Source organism: Gadus morhua, chromosome 21 (assembly GCF_902167405.1).
Source record: "Gadus morhua chromosome 21, gadMor3.0, whole genome shotgun sequence".
NCBI classification, from domain to species: Eukaryota; Metazoa; Chordata; class Actinopteri; order Gadiformes; family Gadidae; genus Gadus; species Gadus morhua.
Window position 1 is genome coordinate 20,313,689 of NC_044068.1, and position 21,945 is coordinate 20,335,633.

General features: G+C 42.4%; 1 protein-coding gene across 3 annotated transcripts; it reads left to right on the plus strand.

Annotated features, from left to right (window-relative positions):
* Positions 1-869: 869 nt before the first annotated feature.
* Positions 870-21,861, plus strand: fbxo25 (F-box protein 25). Of its 3 annotated transcripts, XM_030345369.1 has the most exons (11): positions 870-993; positions 1,427-1,573; positions 13,346-13,449; positions 13,812-13,861; positions 14,870-14,962; positions 17,565-17,658; positions 18,025-18,209; positions 18,753-18,935; positions 19,261-19,404; positions 20,649-20,675; positions 20,893-21,861. In XM_030345369.1, exons 2-11 carry the CDS (start codon positions 1,464-1,466, stop codon positions 20,980-20,982), a joined length of 1,080 nt encoding a protein of 359 aa, XP_030201229.1. In that variant the 5' UTR covers positions 870-993; positions 1,427-1,463; the 3' UTR covers positions 20,983-21,861. The 3 variants fall into 3 exon arrangements, with proteins under 3 accessions (XP_030201229.1, XP_030201230.1, XP_030201231.1); XM_030345370.1 differs by lacking the exon at positions 20,649-20,675; XM_030345371.1 differs by lacking the exons at positions 870-993; positions 1,427-1,573; positions 13,346-13,449 and adding an exon at positions 13,456-13,555.
* The last annotated feature ends 84 nt before the right edge of the window (positions 21,862-21,945 follow it).

The following is a 21,945-nucleotide window of genomic DNA, read 5'->3' on the forward strand; positions in this document are numbered from 1 at the left end:
GCGGCCACTCAGTTGCGGGTGAGCGGCCACCCTGTTTTCCTGTTTTTGTGGAGCTGGTGAGCTAGGCATACCGATTGTATTTCTGTTGATCTTTTGAAAGATCGAAAGATTATTTTGTATAAGGTCCCTGACCTATTTTGGGCTTGATATACATTTGTTGTACCAATAAATCTTTCGTTTACATCTTTAAACCCAGTGTCTATACTATTTAGTAACTTTATGTTACCCCACTTTCCCCAAGACCAGAGGGTCGTAACAAGAATTATAATTGAATGTTGCCATTATCTCAGTTATTCTGCTGATCTTATGATGAATATAATACAGAATATTTATTCATTGGTGACACATTCCAATTAAATTGATACATTGCAAATAAAAAGTGTGCATTTTAAGTTTAAAAAATAAATATTATTTTGTATGTATGTATGTATGTATACGCACGTGTGTGTGTATGTGTGTGTGTGTGTGTGTGTGTGTGTGTGTGTGTGTGTGTGTGTGTGTGTGTGTGTGTGTGTGTGTGTGTGTGTGTGTGTGTGTGTGTGTGTGTGTGTATGTGTGTCAATGTTGATCAAGCGCTGAATGAGTTAAAACGTTAAAAATATAACTAATTCCTATAACTGACATATTCTCTAAAATAAAAACTTGCATTGTGACTTGCATGAGTTTCATTCGCATACAAAAACGACGGTTACTTTGTGTGATACTAGTCTACGGTCAAAATAACAACATACCAACATGTGCGCGAGCTCAGCCAGTCACGTGTGTGGAAATGCCTCACCAAAAACAAGAGGATAAAAAAATAAAATAATAATAATCAAGCTGGCCAATCCGTAGCGCGGGATTTGGGTAGCAACAGGATGAGCTTCTTCCAATGATAGAGGAGCAGTAGGCGGTTCCACATTCCACCCATCAGTCCGTGTTAGTGTGGCTTTCAGTGTTTACTTCCGTCAATATTTCCTCGGAAAAGAGAAATTATCGATTAACGACGCAAAGGTAAGCCCGCCAACTCAAGGTATGTTTTAAACCTAGGGTATTCCTTAATTTACCTCATCATATTTAACATAATCTCATTGGTTAGATGATTTATATCAAAATAAATGTCAATGCAGTTGAGAAATGTATAAATGCATTATATTGCCATAGGTTTTGTCCTCTCTAAACGATGTAGGCTTCTGTACAAATATGTAGAGAAATAAAATTGTTCGTCTACAACGTGGCAAACTTTAGACGAACAATGCACCGATATGTGTCAATACATGTACACCCGAATGTATCCATATCTACACAACATCATCTACACAACATCCAGGCGTTGCAACAATAGATCAAATCATTGATAGTTAATACAGCTGCGATTAAAAATCCAGCTTGTCACTTATAGATAAGGCAAAAAACCCATTGGTTCATTGTCCTCCATCCTCCTCAGGTTCTCCTTCCACCATCCCAAGCCCTCCCTCCAGAAGATGCCTTTCCTAGGTCAGGACTGGAGGTCGCCCGGGTGGTGCTGGAGGAAGGCGGAGGGCGGCTGGCAGAGGACTGTGGCGTTTGGAGACCACCCCAACGAGATCGACATGTAAGAACAGATCCTCCCTTCTCTGACACAATTTATTTTCAATCTTGAACTATTTTTTTTTTACCCATGCCCTATTCTTTTCCAAAGATTCTTTGTAGAATGCTTAATGCATGTTTTTAGTGGATTGTGGTGGCCACCGCATAATAATACATGTTTCTTGTAGTAAACACACGAGGTGTCATTGTTACTGTAATTAATACATTTCCTTGCTAATAGTATTGCTTTTATTTAACTAGGTTGTTATCCCAAGAAATGCATAAGCTGTCTTATTGCAGAAGTGGATAGATAGAACTCTATTGAATGGCGACTGATGTTGTTGATCACAGACGTGTTGCCTGTGGGGTATTCCACGAACGGAGGTTTAACAAACACTGAGTTAACGCTGAACTCTAGGTTGATTGACCCTGTGTCGACTAACCCAGAGTTTTCGGTTCCACGGCACACAGGTTATGCATTAGTTCAATCAACTCGGGGTTGGTTAACACAGGGTTGTGCGCGTCCACGCCAAACCTAAAAAGACGTGATGTATGGATCATGGAAACCCTTATCGAAATGGCGAAACGGGCCGCTTATTTCAATGAAATGGAACTCCAGGTTCTCCTGGAGAGCTATGACGAGGAGAAGGACATTATCACAAGAAAAATGGAACGCTAATGCCTCTGCACCCGGAGAACCAATAGCCTGGCAGCGGATCGCTGACCGCGCAAATGCGTTAGTTACATGTCAAAAGCATGATCCTTAATATTTGAGCCATGAATCTATAAATATCCCAGTTAAGCATTCTTAACGTTCCTACAACATAACCCTTTTCTTCTAAAAAAATATGTACTCAGATGGCTTCCAAGCGGTCAGTGGATCAAGTATAAAAATGAAGGGAAAAAATCATACAAACTTGTAAGCTTTTCCCACCATCGTATTGGTATAAATTTAAATAAGCCATTTTTTTTAAGCCAATCGTGAAAAGGCCGAGAGTCGGCAGACTGGATCTGGCCCTCAAATTGTCTTGACCCCGGTGGAGGAGCTGTTAATAAACATAAATTCAGGGCGCCCTGGCATGGAGGGGCTACCCGTAGGTACCTCCTCAGATAGTCAGGGGCCATGTGAGGGTATCCCACTGGTCGAATGTAGGTTTTTGTGTTTTGTTGTGTATTTTAGATTTTGTTTGCCTTCGAAGTAATACATGCATACTGTGTGCGTGCCACAGCGCATATGTACCAAATGTTGTTTTTTTTGGTAACTGGGTCGAACCCAAACGCTAATGAGAGTTATTTTTGAGAGGCATGGAGAGAAATGCTATGCTTACAGCTAAGACAAGGGTTAAGTAATAAGTATTGGAATAAGATTTAATGGTCTGTCACATGCGAGATAGCAGAGTAAAATAAACTCTTCAGTGTATCAAATAATAAATGCATTGATATTGTTTTGTATATAGCGTATATGCTAAAGCATACATATAAAGGCAATGCAGGCTGTTATCTTTGATAACATGGGTATCAATTAGGCCTATTGTTGTTGCCTATTTTGGCCTGTTTCTATTTCATTAATAGCTCAGAAATCTGCACCTCCCTTGGAGTTTGAATTGCAATTCAATTCCATCGACAGGTAGAGATTAAACTGTCTAATATAGCTTTCTAATGGCACCTCACAAAGATAAGCGAACACAGCACCTAGTGTGTTGAGCTGTTGTGATGATTCTCGCAGCTTTAAGGTTCTAGTGGAAAGGGGAAGCCTCTGTACCAGCCCCTGATGGCTGCTCCAGGTACACAGGGACGCTATAGTCAATTAACTGTTCCTTATCGTGCCACATTGCCCTGTCATCACCACTCCATCTTCTGCATAAAGAGACGCACAATGCCAATGGTGTGTAACGTCATCTACGTGTGACATCATGATTGGGCTACAGTCCAAACAGCTTCCCGGTCGGAGCAGCGGGATCAAGAGAAAGAGGCTTCACATGGCAGGAGCTTCTCTCCAGAACCCACTGGTGATGGTTAATAGTGTGTACCCTCTGGTACAATAGGAAGCACAGATATTTACTGCAGCTCTTTCGAAATGAGCTGCTCCGTATCAAAGTTGTCGTTAGGTTTCAGTGATTAAAGCAACAAGTGATTGGTTTATTTCTAATCATGGCTAATGATGATCAGTTTTCCCACCAATGGCTTAAAAAAGAATGGAGAACAGGAATATTACATAGATATTGTTACACACTAGGGCTGTAACGATACACAAACTCACGATTCGGTTTGTATCACGATTTTTGACCCACGGTTCGATACATCCCACGATTTTTTGAAATTTAAAAAGCATTTTATTTAAACAACACTTATATACCAATTAACTTAATGTAACATTTAATAACAAATAATTTGGAACACTGAACAGATTTGAACAGAAAGAATACTATTAAAGTATAGCTAAATGAATAAAGAAATAACGTGTGGGAGGATGCTTTTTTTCAACTGTTTGGTTGGTTTAGTCAAATATCCTTATTAGCACTTCTTATTAGGCTATGTAGCTTAAATAATGACATAATCAGGCCGTATAGAATGCAACATGTTTAATAGCCTAACTTTCAATAGATGGAGAAAAACCTGAATGTCATGAACGTCGCAATAACGAGGCGTTACGAGTAGCATATGTGTGTGCGCCAGAATGGCAATGTGCGTATGCGTGTGTGAGTGACGTCAGCGAGTGAGTGGACGAGCGAGGAGAGCGAGCGGTAGCGCGTGTGTCTGGTGAAGAAGCGATCGAGTCCGGTAGAATAAAGTACCCATCCTGTCAATAATCGGTGGCCGCTTCATTCCGACCTATAAGCAGACAAACTGCCAGTCAAATCACACAAAACACTAGAGACAGGATCACACAGGCCCCCTCTGGATAAATGTCGTTCATATAGCATATGAGGACTTCGACGGCTGTGGAGAAATGCGATCCTCCGTAGCCACGGAGGATTGCAGTCGCATACTTACGGCATCGATAGGAGGGGGCGCTGTCAGCAGACTATTATCTAGACAAATTATTAGCAAATTTCAATCTGACAATTTGACCGCAGAGTTAGAAAGGGCGTATCGCGCTTCTGCCTTCTCACACCGCGAGACAGTATCGTGGCTTTGAGTATCGCGATTTTCGGTTTGATACGCGTATCGTTACAGCCCTATTACACACTATTGTGGGTCTCTTTATGCAGGAGATAGTCTGATGGTCAGGTGGCACGATGAGGATCAGTATGTTAACCGTGGACCACAGAGTACTCTTCCTGCTTGTATTTTTTTATGAAGCCTAGTTAACTGGAATCTAGTCAATGTCATCTATACCAGCATTATTTCAAAGTGGCAATCTCAAAGATCACATTTCAATATTGTTCTTAAAATTGTGTATCTGCTATCCTCTCAAGGTTTAAGCCCACATTAAATCTTATGCCATTGCATTCCGAACGTTCAACGACACATTCTCTTTTTGAGTTTGGGTTTCTTTCTCCCTCACTCTTTCCTTCTCTCTCTTTCCTGCTCTCTATTTTCTCTCCCCTTTATCTCTCTTTGGTTGTCATGTTTTTTAGGGATGCACCGAAATGAAAATTCTTGGCCGAAAGCCGAAACCGAATACCGAATGTTGCTTTTGCTGTTTTTCATTCAGTTTGCTTTAATTTTTCACCATTGCATAAATCAAACAATTAAATGTCCTTTATTAACTTTTTTGTCTTGCTTTTCAATAAAATATCAATTACAAATTTGATACAAAATATTTATTTAATACTGAACGTTTTCTAACATTCCAGTAGACCTTATAGCAAGAATTTAAGAACAATGCGCCTTTAAATAAATGAGTAAAACAATATATATATATATATATATATATATATATATATATATTGTAATGGCTAAAACTTGTCATTTGTTTTACCACTTCTTGTGAGTTCCGGTGTTTGCTTTGTTGAACGCGTGAAAATAGAGTCCATGAGACGTGGCTATAATGAACTTCACTTTGTTTATTTCTAACATCAGATGTAAATTAAAGCATTGAAGTTTTGTCTTTGTTTCTTTGCTTGTTGGTTCAGCTCAGTTGTGTTTCCTCGCCACGGTCCCGTCAGGTTCAGGACAGGTTCACGTCATGTTCACGTTCTGCTCACGGTCAATAATGGTATTCGCAGGCCGGAACTCTCCACTCTCCTTGGCCTGGCACACCTTTATGCTATAGTCAACTAGTGCCTGACCTATAGGGGGCACACACTCAGAAACAAATTATAATTTGGGACAATTCAATACAAATAAGATCACTAATAATAATTTTGTCACACAAACTAAAATATCAAACTGAATACTCGAAAAAGGTCTCAAATCGCTCCTACACACCGGCCCCTAATAGTGTGCATGGGCAACTATTTCAACACTCAAATCATAAAGGAGCCTATATTCATTGTAGTTTACTGTTACCATTAACTCAAATCATATCATGAGTAGGTACTACTTATCTCTGGCCGATGACTTTGTGGTCATCTTTTCTGCTCCTTCCAGAAGCAGACAGAGCTTGGTTATTGGCCTCTCAAACACGCCAGTCTTTGTAATAATTTTCACTGTCCTCACCAAACCTCTGGAATCTGGTTTGACTTCTATTATTCTTCCAAGGTTCCAAGACCCACGAGGGGCTGAACTGTCCACTACCATCACAATTCAAGTACCACACGACAGCTCTTTTTAACTTATTCCAACTTGAAAAGTATTCAAGCAACTGTCATGTCGGATTATTCTGCGTCTTAATCACAGTACTTTACACTGCTGTGCATCTCTTGACCTCAAGGTCATCGTGTGAGAGTGGCATGGCTTCTAATGGGTTCTGTGGCCACTCATCTTCTGATTTCCACAGGAACTCTGGTCCGTGGATCCACTTTCTGCATTTGATGAATGTGTCTGCACTCATTCCTCTAGATGCTAAATCAGCTGGATTCAGCTTTGTTCCAATGAATTTCCACTGTGTGACATCAGTGTTCTCTCTAATGACAGAGATTCCATTGGCTACGAATGTGCGGAATCTTGTGTGTTCATTTGCAATGTACTTTAACACTGTCTGACTGTCTGTCCAGAATGTTGAGCTGTTGAGTGTGATGTCTAGTTCTTTTCTGAGCATTTTGTCTACTCCAACAGCCAAGACAGCCGCCACAAGCTCCAGGCGTGGTATTGTCGTCTGCTTCAAAGGTGCTACTCTGGCCTTGCCAAGCATGAAAGCTACAGTCACAGTGTGTTTTCCCTCTGTCAGTCTTATATAGCTTACTGTTCCATATGCGAAGTCACTAGCATCTGAGAAGTGATGGAGTTCAGCCTGTGTGGACCTTCCGATTCCATCTGGTTTCACAGAGCGAGCCACTCTGAAGTGTTCCAATTCGTCAAGACCGGTCAGCCATTTCCTCCACTTCTCTGATGCAGCCTGTGGTACTTCCTGGTCCCAGCTGCACTTGTTTCTGCAAAGATCCTGAAGAAGCAACTTAGCAGGTAGAGTTAGAGGAGACAGGAAACCAAGCGGGTCATAGATAGAACTGACCATTGACAGAATGTTTCTTCTGGTGTGCGTCTTATGTTTCACAGAGATGTTAAACTTGAATGTGTCAACTTCTACACACCATAACAACCCTAGGGCTCTTTCTGTAGGGAGTTTGTCCCTGTCCAAATCAAGTTCTTTCATTTCAGTCGCTCGGTCTTCTTTGGGGATATGAGACAGTACAGTGCGACTGTTACTCAACCATTTGGTTAGATGGAATCCTCCCTTGTGGCAAACACAGTAAGGTCTCTCACCAGGTCGACGGCTTCATTTTCTGTTTCAAGAGACTTGCCGTCTTCTCTTTCAAGTTCAGCTTGTGACACCACCTCAGCATGTCCATTGCTGATCACATCCTCCATAAACTCTGTGTACTCATTTCTGAATGTTTCAATTCTTTTGAACTTCCTTTTCAGGCCTATTAGGCGCTGCTCTGCAACCTGATAGTTGTTGGGCATGACAGGTCTTTCTTTCCGGAAAGGTAAGTCTAGGCTGTAATGTCCATCTTTGATCGTGATTGACTGCTCTGCAATTTTGATAAATCATTTATCCTCTATTGACATTTCTTTGTCATCTAATTTCTCATTGAAGTCATGATTGTACTGTTGTACAATCAAATCTTCCAGCTTTGCAACTGATGTTCTGTTGACAGTAACTTTCTGATGCCCACTGCTGTCTGTCACGACACTGTCATCTAGAGGACCATTAACAACCCATCCCAATAGGGTCTTCACAGCATATGGCCCATTTTCACGACTATTTATTATTTCCCATGGTTCAATTGCTTTGGGAGCATTGTTGCCAATCAACAGCTCCACTTCAGCCTTGATTTTCGGGATCTGGATCTCACTCAAGTAAGGCCACCTAGCTAGCTCTTCTGTCTTTAGAATGCTGTCGGTGTCTACAGGCATACTCTTTTGTGTGTACACCTCAGGGAGTGCAATAAAGTTGTTTTCGTTCAACGCACTAACCTCTATTCCATTTGCCATGTAGGTAATCACAGATTGTTCTTGGTTCATTGTCCTTAAGAGGATGTTGGTCCTTTGTCCTCTGATGTTCAGCTTGTTCAGGAGATTTTCTGTGCAAAAAGTAGCAGAGCTGCCAGGATCTAGAAAGGCATAGGTGTTAATAATCGTACTACCTCTTGTGCTTTTTACTTGAACAGGTACAATGGACAAAGTGCAATTCTGTACATTACCGGCCCCAGTATGTTCATCAGCTTTGACAGACACCTGCAGGCTCTTCAGTGTGGTCTCTTTGATATGCAAGGCACTTGGATGCTGCTTGTTGCAGATGTTGCACTGGAGACGTTTCCCACAGTCCTTGCTGATGTGTCCAGCCTTTGCCAGACATCCAAAGCAGACTCCATTCTGCATTACAAATTCAATTTTCTCTTCATGTGGTCTTGAATCAAACTGAACACATGTCATGAGCTCATGCTTACCATTGCAGAAGAGACATGCTTTATCTGGCACCATGTTTTGGTTTGCTCTGGGTTGGTCTCGTGTCATGGTTTCCTCTGACGTCCGCTGAATCGGCTTCACATCAACTTGTGTAGCAAAACCTCCTTTAGGATGTGGCTTCACTCGGGGTCTGGATATGACCCTGCTGGAGCTAGGCTCCTGAATGTCACCAAAAACTGGATCTGAGACAATGGAAGCTTGTTTTTCAATGAAGGATACCAGGTCAGCCATTCTCACTCTGATATCGCGTTGTTGTATTTCGCAAGCCTTTGAGCGCCATCTTTCTCTTAACTTATATGGTAATATGAAAATGATTTTTCTCATGTCAGAAATTGTGTCTAACTCCTCCATGTGCTGAAGTTGTTCCATGGCATTGCAGCAACTTCTCAAAAACAATGCAAAGTCCTGCAAAGCTCTTGGTTCCTCCAATTTGACCACTGGCCATGCAAGGGCCTTTTCAATGTAGGCACACGAGATTCTGTAGGCATTTCCAAAATGCTCTTTAAGCAATTGCCTCGCTTTTATATAGCCTCTATTTGCATCCATGAATTGACAACTTTTGACAAGCTGCTGAGCTTGTCCTTTTGTATACTGGATGATAAATTGTAGTCTGTCTTGGTTGTTGTCTGTTCTGCTTTCAATGATGTGTTCAAAGGAATGAAAAAAGGAATTGTGCTGTAAAATATTACCATCAAAAACTGCAAGATCTCCTTTTGGCAAAGTATGTAACAATTGTTGTTTCACTAGGAGACTTGTCAACTGATTTTGCTTTTCCAGAATTTTGGTAAGATTGTCAGGTACCTGTCCTCCCTGTGGAACTGAAAAGCTCTCTAAAGACATATTCTGGAGAGCGTGGCTCTGGTCATGCACTGGTCTAGCAGTACTGAAAGACGGTGTAAGAGATGGCATTCTAGGTATTCTAGGTGTTCTAGGTATTCTAGGTGTTCTGGCTGTTGTGGTCAAAACAGGGAATTGCACATGAACCCCATCTTTAGGCCTTGTATCTCTTACAGTCTGTTCAGCAATTGGCTCAGAAATCTTTTCAATATTTTCCTCATAATACGAATTCATTGCATTAAATTCTGTATGGTTTAATGCATCGAATGTTGTATCAACAGCTTGTGCTTCAGCATTTCTGAGATATTGGCTGTAGTTGCAGACAATTCAGCTTGTAAGTCATGAACCTCCATTCTCTTTCTGCTGAGCTCCTTTCTCTTTCTCATTTCATCTTCCTCCTTTCTCAGTTCATCTTGCTCATCCTCTAACGCATGCTTTTTCTGTAAAGCTGCAGCCTTAACGAGTAGTGCTTCTCTGTCTGCCTCTGCACGGATGCGCACAGATGTCGTGGATGAAACAGAGCTAGTGCTTCTCAAGGACAGCCTATCTTCCTCAGTAGGCCCGACACTGATATCAGGATTACTTTCCAATCCAGTATAGGAAACGGTAACTTCATGCAAACGATTTTCAATTGAATCTATCCACCTCGTGACGTTGGCTAAAAAGGTGGTTATCGGCTCAAGCCTCGGTGCATACCAGGACTTAGTATCCTCATTTCGATCTTCCTCTTTTAACATTTCTTGGTATGAATCCTGAAGAGATTTGTATTCCTCTAACATGTTATTAAACATAACCATATTACTTTTCACTTCATTAAAACTTGTTTCGTCATTCATCAAAGTATTTACAATGTTCATTCGTCTCGTCAAATGAGACAATTTGCCCGACCTCGATGAACGCAATCTGGCTGCTTCATTGAGGTTTTCTTCAGGTAGGCCCAAACTGGCCTCCTTCACGGGATCCCTCATCTTATATCAATACAATTTTCATTCGTTCTCACAAAAACTGTTCTTCAACTTCATCAAACCCAGAATTTCAACAAAAAGCCTTTCTATCGTGCTCGGTATGCGTAAATTGCGTTTGTCCATGCACGATATGGCTTCAATTCCCCGACGTTAAGTCAAACTATAAACATCGGGTTTCTAACCAAAATTACTTGTGTTTCTTGGGTTCAAAAGGTGCACAAAAAAGGTGCACAAAAGTATAGTCCATCCATAGTACATTGCATTCAAATGGGAAGCGTACATACCTCCGATCAAGTTAATTGATTGGTTTGTTTGTTGCGCATGGCGCGCTGCTGCTTCTCAGTGAAAAGTTCGTAGTAATCCAAGGGTTGGCTTGTTCCAAGGGTAATCCAATTATATCCAGTAATGATCCATCAAAAGGTCCAAAGTTGCGTTATTATTGACTATTGTAATGGCTAAAACTTGTCATTTGTTTTACCACTTCTTGTGAGTTCCGGTGTTTGCTTTGTTGAACGCGTGAAAATAGAGTCCATGAGACGTGGTTATAATGAACTTGACTTTGTTTATTTCTAACATCAGATGTAAATTAAAGCATTGAAGTTTTGTCTTTGTTTCTTTGTTTGTTGGTTCAGTTCAGTTGTGTTTCCTCGCCACGGTCCCGTCAGGTTCAGGACAGGTTCACGTCATGTTCACGTTCTGCTCACGGTCAATAATGGTATTCGCAGGCCGGAACTCTCCACTCTCCTTGGCCTGGCACACCTTTATGCTATAGTCAACTAGTGCCTGACCTATAGGGGGCACACACTCAGAAACAAATTACAATTTCCTAATTTGGGACAATTCAATACAAATAAGATCACTAATAATAATTTTGTCACACAAACTAAAATATCAAACTGAATACTCGAAAAAGGTCTCAAATGGCTCCTACATATATATATCTTTTTTTTTTTATCAAAAATTAAGATGTTCAGTGTATTTTTTCAGCCTTTTTACCTCTTCGGCCGAAAGCTATTCGGTGCATCCCTAATGTTTTTATTTGTGTGTCTGTGTGTGTGTAAACATGCGACTGCTAATGTGTGACATGGATAAAGACAGAGGGATTACAGTGGTTCTCATTCATCCCATCCATGTTACTGTACTAGGCCCAATCTGACCCGCAAAGCCAGCCTGGCTGGTCCAACCCAACCCCCAGTCCTCCAATCTGAATGTGGTGTATCAGTGAACTAGGCTGGATTATAGATATAATACATTTCAGACATAAGTAGCATTTCTCTTTGTGTTAAACCACAAACTTGCACATAACCTAAAATAACTATGTATGATTATGTGATCATTAAGTGAACCTCTCCTTTTGGCCACATTTATTTCATTTGAACCTTTTGGGCCTCTGGCGGCCATGTTGTTTTGTCAATCGACTGTCCCTTGAGCAGTTAGAACCTTCGTCCCCAAAAGTCCCAAAATTGGTCCCGTTGATATCAAACATCCCTTCTAGGAACGATGTCAGTTTTAGTCACAAGCCACGGCCATTTTGATGCCTTACCCTGATTGTCTTATTCTGTCTTACTCAGAATTTTGTCATAACAACTTTAGTATTGGACAAAAGGTCATAGGAGTCCATCTTGATCCCCATTTAAGTCTATCCACGTTTTTAAGCCACACACATTTCCGTGCTGATAGACTCCTGGGGGCTTTATTGCAGTGTACAGACTTCCCTTCTTGTAAGAAGGAAGATATTAACCCACAGATGGTACTGACCAAAGGATATTAACTAAGTAAAACTACTAGGATCCTTGTGGTCTTTATTTATTTCACAAAATAATGACAGAACATTGATCCAGACTGAGGGCATAGGTTTCTGAGGCAAAGTGGTTTACCATGAGGAGAACCTTGGACACAAAGGCTTCATGACTATAGGTCAAAGTGGTCAGGTTTGCTATAGTGCCACCATTGGGACAGTGTACATTTATTTTTTTGGTAATCTTTAGTCACCCAAGTTTCATAGAAAGCGACCGGTTTTGGCGGAATAGGTATTTCTGGCGGAATCATCATACAAACACTAACAAACACAACAGGGGACCTCACATACTGTGCTTGGCCCCTTAATAGGCAATAATATGCATTGCATGCGTAATAGATCATTGATATTTCTGTCCATTGTGTTGATGGGTTGGTTGGAGTGATCGGTCAGGTGCTCAATGAGACATGGGAGTCCCATTAAGACGAAACGGTCAGGCCCCCTTTGATCTCTCCATCAACGCTCGTTAGTGAATGCCTCTGAATGAAGTAGCCCCTCCTGATGCGACCCTTACTGACTTCAATCTCCCTTTCGGACTAAACCCATAGATGCAAACAGGCAGCATCCAGGTCTTTTCCTCTTGCATTATTGATAGTGTTTGTGAATACATTACATTGCATTTTATTGAGTTTGATTTTATTTAATATGGTACTGTAGCGTTGCTCTGGGTGGGACGTCCATCTAACGGAGGGGTTGCATCCAACACAAGACGTTTGCAATTTGTAACAAAGCATAACCCTACCATATTGTCGTAACACAGCTCAGATGTTTAATATGTAACACTGACATCAAGCTTTTGTGATGTGTACTGCAGTTCAAATTCTGAATATTGGAGAGTTGTGTCGTTCCCCCCTTCCTCCCAGACAACCAGCTCACGTGGGCGACAAGGTGGGGTCACTTAACCGACATGGGTTCGATGCCACTACAACCAGTTGCATTTGGGTGTCTGCTCCATCTACGTGAAAATAAAACAAACTGTTTGAGGAACTAGACACCCGACACAATTCACCACTTCATGAGAAATTCTGAACAATAAGCTCTAAATATATGTCTAGTCGAGCAGTTATGTCTAGAGGCCTGGTTTGAAAACTCTTGGTAATTATGGGTTGTCTCCCCTGGCCCAGCGTCACTTTCATTGCAACAAACTATTATGTAATTGTGTCTCCCAATGGTGTGGAAATAGACTCTGTGATGTGAGCGGGGAGAACCTGTTTGTGGGAGCAGTGAGTGAGCCAGCCAATCAGAAGACGCTGAAGGAAATCTGCAACCACAACACCAAATCCCAATGTGAGTGAAGGCGTAACAAGAAACGGATGTGTCCACACGTCTGCGCTTTGAGTCATTTGTACAAACATGTGTTGCAGATTGTTCAAAACCGTGATTGGTATGGAAGGTAAAGTCAGAGGGTTACGTACTGGAGCACGATTTCAAGCTACTCATAGTTGACTTGAGTAATTCTATACTGTTTGGTTTTTACTGGACCCTTTTCTGTATGTATTTATAGGATGTACTATGGCACTATACAGTGTAATGTTCATGTTTCGCTATTTTATCTTTCAGTATAGGATAATATCAGCCTAAAGGAAAGCTTAAGAGTTGTTGTGTACTCCGAATGTGAGGGTGAATCTGTGTGTGACTTCTGTGTCCAGGTGACTTCAGCGACAAGTGGATCTACGTGCAGAAGGAGAGCACTAAAGAGGTGAGTGTCAGAGACTCAACATGTGTATATGCTTTGGTTGAGATCCATTGCACATGCCGTCATTTGTGTGTGTGTGTGAATGCGTTCGATGGAAGGCGTGTATTGGTTTAAATCGAGGTAGGTAAACCAGGCCTTTAAATGTTAATAATGCTGCATTGTATATTAGTCTACTGAGAAATGTTCTGTATTGGTGGATATTTAACAATTAATTGTTTAGTATATACTAAACATGAACACTCCAAAACTAAACACGATAAGACTTTTTGCCAGGATTTATTTGTTTTTAAACACTTGCAAAGTGGGACATTTTGCGATGAAAACAATATCCCGAGTTTGAGATCTCAATCATGGGTTATGCCCAATATCCCGAGATAGTGAACCAATCAAAATTCCCCATCTTAGGAGGTTCACGTGTAGCATATACTTAAAACACATATTTTACAAGGTTTTTCCCGCTGCTCTACTTGCTTCGTTTTGGTGCCACCACATAAGTTAAATAATGTGTTAAATTAGGCATTTGATAATAAATCAGCTCCTCCTCTTGAGTGATGCACCCTATTCACCCAATCAACTTTATCCAAAGTCAGACCCACCCAGTTCATGGTTGATCTCGACAGATGTTCATTCACAATGTTGCCTAGGCTATATGGGGTTTCAATCCATGTTCAATTAAGTAAACAACTGCAGGCTAACCATCCTTTTTTGATCAGATCACCACCTTTCTTATCACCTTGATCCACACACTTTCTGAGAACTAAAGGGAGAAAAAATCATAATGCCGTTATCATTATGCCCATTCAACAGATTATTTAATCTGTTAAATAGTCGTCAAAACACTTTATAATACGGCGTAAAATACTTTGTTTTACGCCGTTTTAGAGTTCTGGAAAAACAACTTATTTTAACTTCTAACGTCTTCAATGAATCTGAGCTGGGCCCTTTTGGCCTCCACGGCCTGGTGTTGGAGTGCATCGGTGCGTGTGGACGTTGACACCTCTGTCCCCACAGCGCCACGGCTACTGCACACTGGGAGAGGCCTTCAATCGCCTGGACTTCTCCAGCGCCATCCAAGACCTGAGGAGATTCAACTATGTAGCCAAAGTAAGCAAAAAAGTGAATCTGTAGATGTCTGGTGTTGTACGTGCTGTACGTTGTGACATCGTCACCTCGGAACCATGGAGCATTGGGATTGGTCATTGTGTAGATAGTGAGGCTTTTTTTGGTCATTGTTCATTCATTAAAGGGGACATATTATGAAAACAACACTTTTCCTGGGATTTGGGGTGTTGTTGTGGGTACATGGTGCTCCCACACGCATACAAACTTTGAAAAAAGTCTGTACATGATTTTTTCAGTGAGATACGCATTTCTGGAAGCAGCCCGCCTCCAGCTACCAAACGAGCGAGTCAGTTTCATTGCCCCCTCCTACGTAGGAAGGGGGCACATTTGAATATTACCTCCCACTTCCCCACTCCCCTCCAATCAGAGCATCGCTAAGATTTTGTGGACCAGCGGACGAGCAGCTCCGGCGGGGGGAACTCGGCGCTAGCCCTGCAGCTAAGCTCCGGGAGTACAATGCCTTTCTCTGTCGCCAAGCTTACCCCGCCGGAGCTGCCGCCGAAGCTTCGGTGGAAGTCGGGAGGAGGAGACATGGAGTAGAAAGGGATTGTACTCTCGGAGCTGAGCTGCCGGACTGCCGCTGAGCTACCCCAGCCGGAGCTGCTCGTCCGCCCGAGCTGCTAGTCCACTGGAGCTGCCACCAACTTCGGCACCAGTTCAGCTCCCGGAGTACACCGCCGGAGCTGCCGGACTGCGGCCGGATGGCTTCGACGGTGGACGGACTGTAGTCCGGCAGCTTCGGCGCGGGGAGCTCGGAGGCAGTCCGGCAGCTCAGCTCCCGGAGTACAATCCCTTTCTTCTCCATGTCGCGGTTCATGGACTTCAGAGAGTCAATGTCAAAGTTCCTTCCCCCCAATTCTTCTCAACCATGGCCGAGATATCCCCCACTACGAGTCTTTACTTGTGGAAGTACCAGAGACGTCAGACACAGTCTTTATTATTCATAATATCATCCGAGGCGCACATAGCTTTTTGCCGTGATATTAGATATATTATATAATACCCGTATGTAATATTATTATGTTATATTATATTATGTAGATAAGGAGCTCCAGGAGTCAGCAAACGGTAACAATCCCTTCTCCTCCATGCTGTGGTTCAGTCTGACAGCTCATTGGTCAATGGGCAGCAGCTCATTTGCATCAAATGAGACACCAGAAACAGCGCATTCTGAAGGGACTGAAACGGAGGGGAATAGCGGTAGACAATATCTTTTTTCCTAAAAGCTATTTCCAGCAAACTGCTTCAAAAACATGTTTTCTGGAACTCAAATACTATGTTTACTTGTTGGGAAAACACATATGTCTCCTTAAAAGTCCTTTAAAATGTGTATCATTCGAAGCAACTTGCGTTGAGGTTTCAGATTGCAACCAACTGAATACACCCCCTAACCTCCCTCTTTCCAACCACTACGGTGTCCTGTGCTAGCCTGTAATGTGTAAGGGGTACTGCACTGGCCTGCATTGTGTAAGGGGTCCTGTACTGGCCTGTACTGTGTGTATTGTTGGTTGGTACTTTCAAATTATGTCATCGTTATCAAATGACGTCAAGTGACGAGGTTCCTTGATAGATCTGTGAATGTATTTAGTCTGTTAATGTAAATTATAGGTCATCGCTTACAAGTTAAGGTCCTTTTGACATTGAACACAACATTGTTTAATACAATTCAATTAATAAAATACTTACGCTGGAAATACACTGCCATTGATTTGAATCGCACCAAGGGGAATTGTTGTATGGCTTTAGCCTGCGAATACATCCATTCAACCAATCCCCATGGGGTATCTGTGTAATGGTCAACATGGACACTGTACAAGTTGTAGGACGTAGCGGAGGTAATAGCCTATTTACGTTTCTCAACAGAACATAGTGCATCTATCGTAGTAAAAATCATTCTTACACATTTAATGATCACGGCCTGGTATGTGTATTGATCATACATCTCCATAACAGTCTGCGCTAAAAGCCAATGGTTACTTGAACATAGGTTATGTTCTGTAAGGGTCAAGCTTTGTGAGAGAGGGTGAAGTGTCTCCGACACACATCAACATGCGCCCCAGTGTGTTTTTTGATGTGCGGAGCTCCGTCTGGCCAGCGATTGATGTTGATGGTCCCAGAGAGGGTTAAGGTGCTAGGACCCTTGTAGTATAACACCAAGTTGTGAGGCGCATTTCTTCTAAAACAATCTGATAACACTCCTAAAGAACGATGGTATTAAAACATGATCACAAACGGGTCGTAGCCATTGGGACCACACGCCCCCTCCTTGCTACAACTTTTGCCCAACTTTTTTTATTGAATTCAAAGCAGTCCCCTCTGGAGCCGTCCGTTCTGTAGGGAAAAATAACCAAGTATTCACTAACCTAGGTTAAGGTTCCGTCATGTTGATTCAGGATTTTTCAGTACTACAACTCTCTTGAGTCCTCTCAATATGGCGGAGTATCGCCAACCCAAAAATCTGAGGATGCATTCTGATGAACAAGCCCTATGAAGTAGTTGTTTATGGCTTCGGCATAACATTAACTTATCTATTTTTGTCAAAGAGTTTCTCTGTGGATTGATTAGTGTGGCTTTCTGACTACAGCTTTTCCAGCTCATCGCAAAGTCCCAGCTGACCTCTCTGAGTGGTGGTGCCCAGAAAAACTACTTCAACATACTGGATAAGATCGTATGCAAGGGTAAGTGAGTGAGGGAATGAGTGAGTGAGTGACGCAGAATTATTTGTTTGGTAATGCTTCCCAAGCTGCTCTTCCCTTCTCTTGTAATTTATCATAGGCCTCTGTTTTCTCTGAATTCTGAAAGTGGGACAGTGGCCAGCAGGCATCAGTGTTGAAACATTTGAGGCCTTTCAAACCATTGAATTATACGCTGCTCTCTCAGGGCATGCTCTATGCAGCAGGTGGCGTTTGTTTCAACCCTATCCAAAACAGCGATGGCGTGACCTCTGCTTGTAACCGCGCGGCCGCTACAGTTAGATCCAGAGGCCGCCGTGTTTTGTTACTCATTCTTGCGTGTCTTTTGTGTTTGTTGTGCGACGGTGACAGTCCTGGAGGAGCACTACAACCCCCGGCTGATCAAGGAGCTGCTGCAGGACCTGAGCTGCACCGTGCACGCCCTCACCAAGGGGGTGGGCAAGTGCGTGCTGGTTGGCAGCATCAACGTCTGGCTCCTCAGGCTGGACACCATCCACCACTGGCAGCTGCAGCTCCACAACCTAGACATCCCCAAGGTATTGCCTAGCTGGGGCAAAGATCTAGAGGGTCTTTGGGGACTGCCACTTTTTTGCTTTGGATCTGAAAATCAACCTTAACCTCATCAACATTAGGCCCCTCAAGTGGTTAGTAGTAGTTTGCTTATGGGTACAAATGGTTAGGTCTAGTAATCGTACAAAATATGTACCATTAAATATGCAGCTTATAAATTGGCAATCTCTCAGGGCCTCGTATGCAAATGTGCAACCCAAGTGTCGGGAAACACTGTGCATGGGTCTGTGCCTGTTTGAAGGAATGCTGAACTTTTTCGGTTGTTGAACTATTCCTTCTCCTCCAGTGCTTGAATGGCTATGACTTTTAGTTACAAATCCATGCTTCTGTAGTCCAGCATACATAAGACATCAGAAACATTAAACTAGAGGGTGAAAGTGGAGAATGTCAACCTGGTGGGAGGTCATGGCTTGACTTTGTGTTGCATGTGAATTAACGGATTGTCTGAATGGGCTCCTGCCAGCTCACAGCTCAATCTAATCCCGTTTATGTGATCCTCATCCACGCAGAAAATGTCCAATGGCACCAAGTTCTGCGACCTGCCACTGGACACACACAACACCATCCTCTACAAGTTCTCCGACGCCTCCGACATCATCAACCTGGGACAGGCCATTCCAACTCTGCACATGCTCAGTGAGAACCGAAATCTGTGGAGGAAGCTTTGCCTCTTTCACTTCTCAGAGAGACAGGTGAGAGGAAACCGTCAGATGACCAGATGTCAGAAAGTCCATTCTACAAAGAACTCCATTTCGTGAAGCATGTCTAACGTTACTTAAAGTTAACACAATGAAATGAAGATTGACTATAAGAAGCTTATTTCCAGTCAGTCAAAAATACAAATAGTATCGAAGAAGAGTTATCGACAGGTGGCTTGTCACACTGCCCGGCTAGATATTTAATCAACTCAAATAAATCTTCTGTTCTAATAAAAAGCAAAAGACTGAAATTAATACTTTTACAGACCACTAGATGGCATATGCCCTCTTCCTCCACTGGCCCTCTCTCTGTCCACAGTTCTCCATGAATATGGTGCTGACTGAGAGTGGCAGTGTGGACTGGAAGGGCCTCTACTTCAGCCTGCAGAGGCACAACCCCCAGAGGGAGCACTACGGAGACACACTGCACTTCTGCCGGCACTGTAGCATCCTCTTCTGGAAGGTACTAGCACCTCTCAGTACGGACCCCCAGTGTTACTGTAGCCGGTGGCGGTGACAGCAGATCTACATTTACAGTTCATACTTTAAAAAACATCCAAATAGTTTTTGATGTACGGTTTGAAGGCCTCATTGAGTTTCTGTTATAGCCGTATATGACACCATTTTGTGTTTTATTGGATTTAAATATTCTCCTGTTGTGGTCATTCTAACACCTGAATGCAATTCATTTACATTTGAAACATTCACTTGATGCTTTATCCAAAGCGCCTACAATAATTAGCCTACGTTTGTCAACACAAAGGGAAACAACAATACCTGTGTTCCCCTCCAGGCCTATGCTATCACTGGTTTATAGAAACACAGTGGTCCTATGTGTTGGTTATCTTTGTTAACCAAGACATTGAGGTATCACAGCAGTCAGTGCAGCGTCTATGAATATATGTATATTCATAGACAGACCAATAACCAGTGTTATGGTCCTACCAGGACATCTCTGTGATCTGCTCATTGGAAAGCCCCATAATACGGCCTCTTTAATATTTTTTTGAGCGGCGCTAAAGTGATATGGAAGCTTTAGTTGGATTTACTTTTATTCCATAATATAGATAAACCACACACAAAACATTGATATTCAGTTCCTACAATGCACACATCCTAAGGTCTACATGTGAACACATATTTTTTTTTAAAAGCACTTATTTTGAGAGCCTCTACCCCAATTTCGTTGCACTTTGTGCAATGACAATAAAGGGATTTTGATTCTGATTAGTTCAACTTTTGAAACGGTGCTTCAAGTGTTTACGGTGAAAACACGGACAAATGCCACGTATCAGTGCTTATTGCCTATGGTTGCTAATAGCACTGTGCAAAGAAAGCTAATCCCTGATCAAGAGCTCTGGGGTAATCTGTGACCCGTTCCATAACATGACATGAGGACATGTTTATTTTGACATGGTTATACTCTCCAATCTTTACCACAAGATGATCAGCCTCCAAATGATCTTGTTATATTGCACTCCTAAATCCTGGAGGTACAATGGGTGGTGTAAACCCATTTCCTTTCAATGACCGAAATTGTCACTGTTCTTGTTCCCTTGGAATCCTCGCATGCCTGATTCCCTGCGTTCTAATTGTGGGACTCTCTGCAACCTCCCTGCCTTTCCTAACTCCTTCCCACCTCCTCCTTCTCCTCCTCCTCCTGCTCCTCCTCTTTCCCCTCCTGCTGCTCTTCCCTGGGTTTTAAAGGATCGCCACCTGGGGTTGTTCTTCAAGGTATTGCCTGTCCTATCGCACCTGTCGTCATGTGTTCAGGATGTCCCCTCATTTCACAATCTGCCATTCCTGCTGTATTTTTTTCATTACTTCTCGATGTGCTTTGAGTGTGTTGTCCTTGTAGCTGTGTCCTTGTGGATGTGGTCTGGAGAGAGCCCAGTGTCTGCAGACGGTCCCCGCAGTGTGGTACGTGACGTGGGGTCTATGTGTGTTCCAGGACTGCGGCCACCCGTGCACCGCCGCGGACCCGGAGCGCGCCCTGGTGCCCGTCTCCCCGCAGCATTTCATCGACCTCTTCAAGTTCTAAGGCCCTGTGCTCCGCTCTGAGGGCCCCGTCTACCTTCTGGGGGCCCCCGGAGGTGTGTATGTGTGATGTCTCAATACAAAGTGCTTCAGCTGGAACGAGGACACTGTTTGAGGTCATCTTTCTGTCCACTCAATGCTTTTGTTGAGTGGAAAAATGTTTAATAGTTTATATTTGCGATTTTTACACAATAATTTATGAATTAATCTTTCATTAATTCATTAATCAAAATTTTCTGAAGGAAATAATTGCATGCCCTATGCAGTTATAAGTCTCTGTTTACCTCCATTTCTTGTGTGCATTCCTGTTACAAACATTCACATCATACACTAAAAAGACAAAAATTCTAATTGATGTGTATGTTTATGCTTGCAAAACAACTTTTAATGATGCAAGCTTTTTGCAGAGATCTCGAGGTAAAATGTTATTTATGGAAATTAATTCATTCTCTTTTTTCGACTTTTGTAATATCTTTTTATCATCCACTACACGTGTTGGTACTTACCAGTTCACATTGTTAATGGGTGGTAGCTCTATTATATAGTAATACATATTTATACATGTGTGTTGTTTGTTGTTCTGGGGCTGGTCCTGTTGCTGCTGTAATCAAGGAGACGATTGAATTGAGAAAATGTAAAGAAGAGAGAATACATCTGGGTATCAATGGTTTCCAGTTAGATTCAGACTTCTCAGCCCTGTGTGTTACCCCTTTTCTGTTTTAAGGGAACACTGAATTGAATGAACATTGTAAAGGTTTATCTCAGCTGATACACTGGGTGGAGTAGTTCACCCCTCAGTGGCCTTTTCTTACTTTAAACTTCCTGAAATGTGGCTACTGTAACCTTTATTAAACTGTTGTTCTTCAACAAAGATTCTTAAATACAGTGTCCCCATTATCTCCTGGTTTGAACCGCTGGGCATGAGGTCCAGCCCCTGTCTGCTCCTCTATGTCATGAATCCAACACT

What these genes read in the sequence shown, in the direction of transcription:
- fbxo25 (XM_030345369.1), top strand. Translation starts at nt 1,464, where the DNA reads ATGCCTTTCCTAGGTCAGGACTGGAGGTCGCCCGGGTGGTGCTGGAGG. An exon ending in CCACAACACCAAATCCCAAT is followed by an intron (nt 13,450 to 13,811) that starts GTGAGTGAAGGC and finishes TTCTGTGTCCAG; the next exon opens with GTGACTTCAGCGACAAGTGG. An exon ending in GTAGCATCCTCTTCTGGAAG is followed by an intron (nt 19,405 to 20,648) that starts GTACTAGCACCT and finishes TGGGTTTTAAAG; the next exon opens with GATCGCCACCTGGGGTTGTT.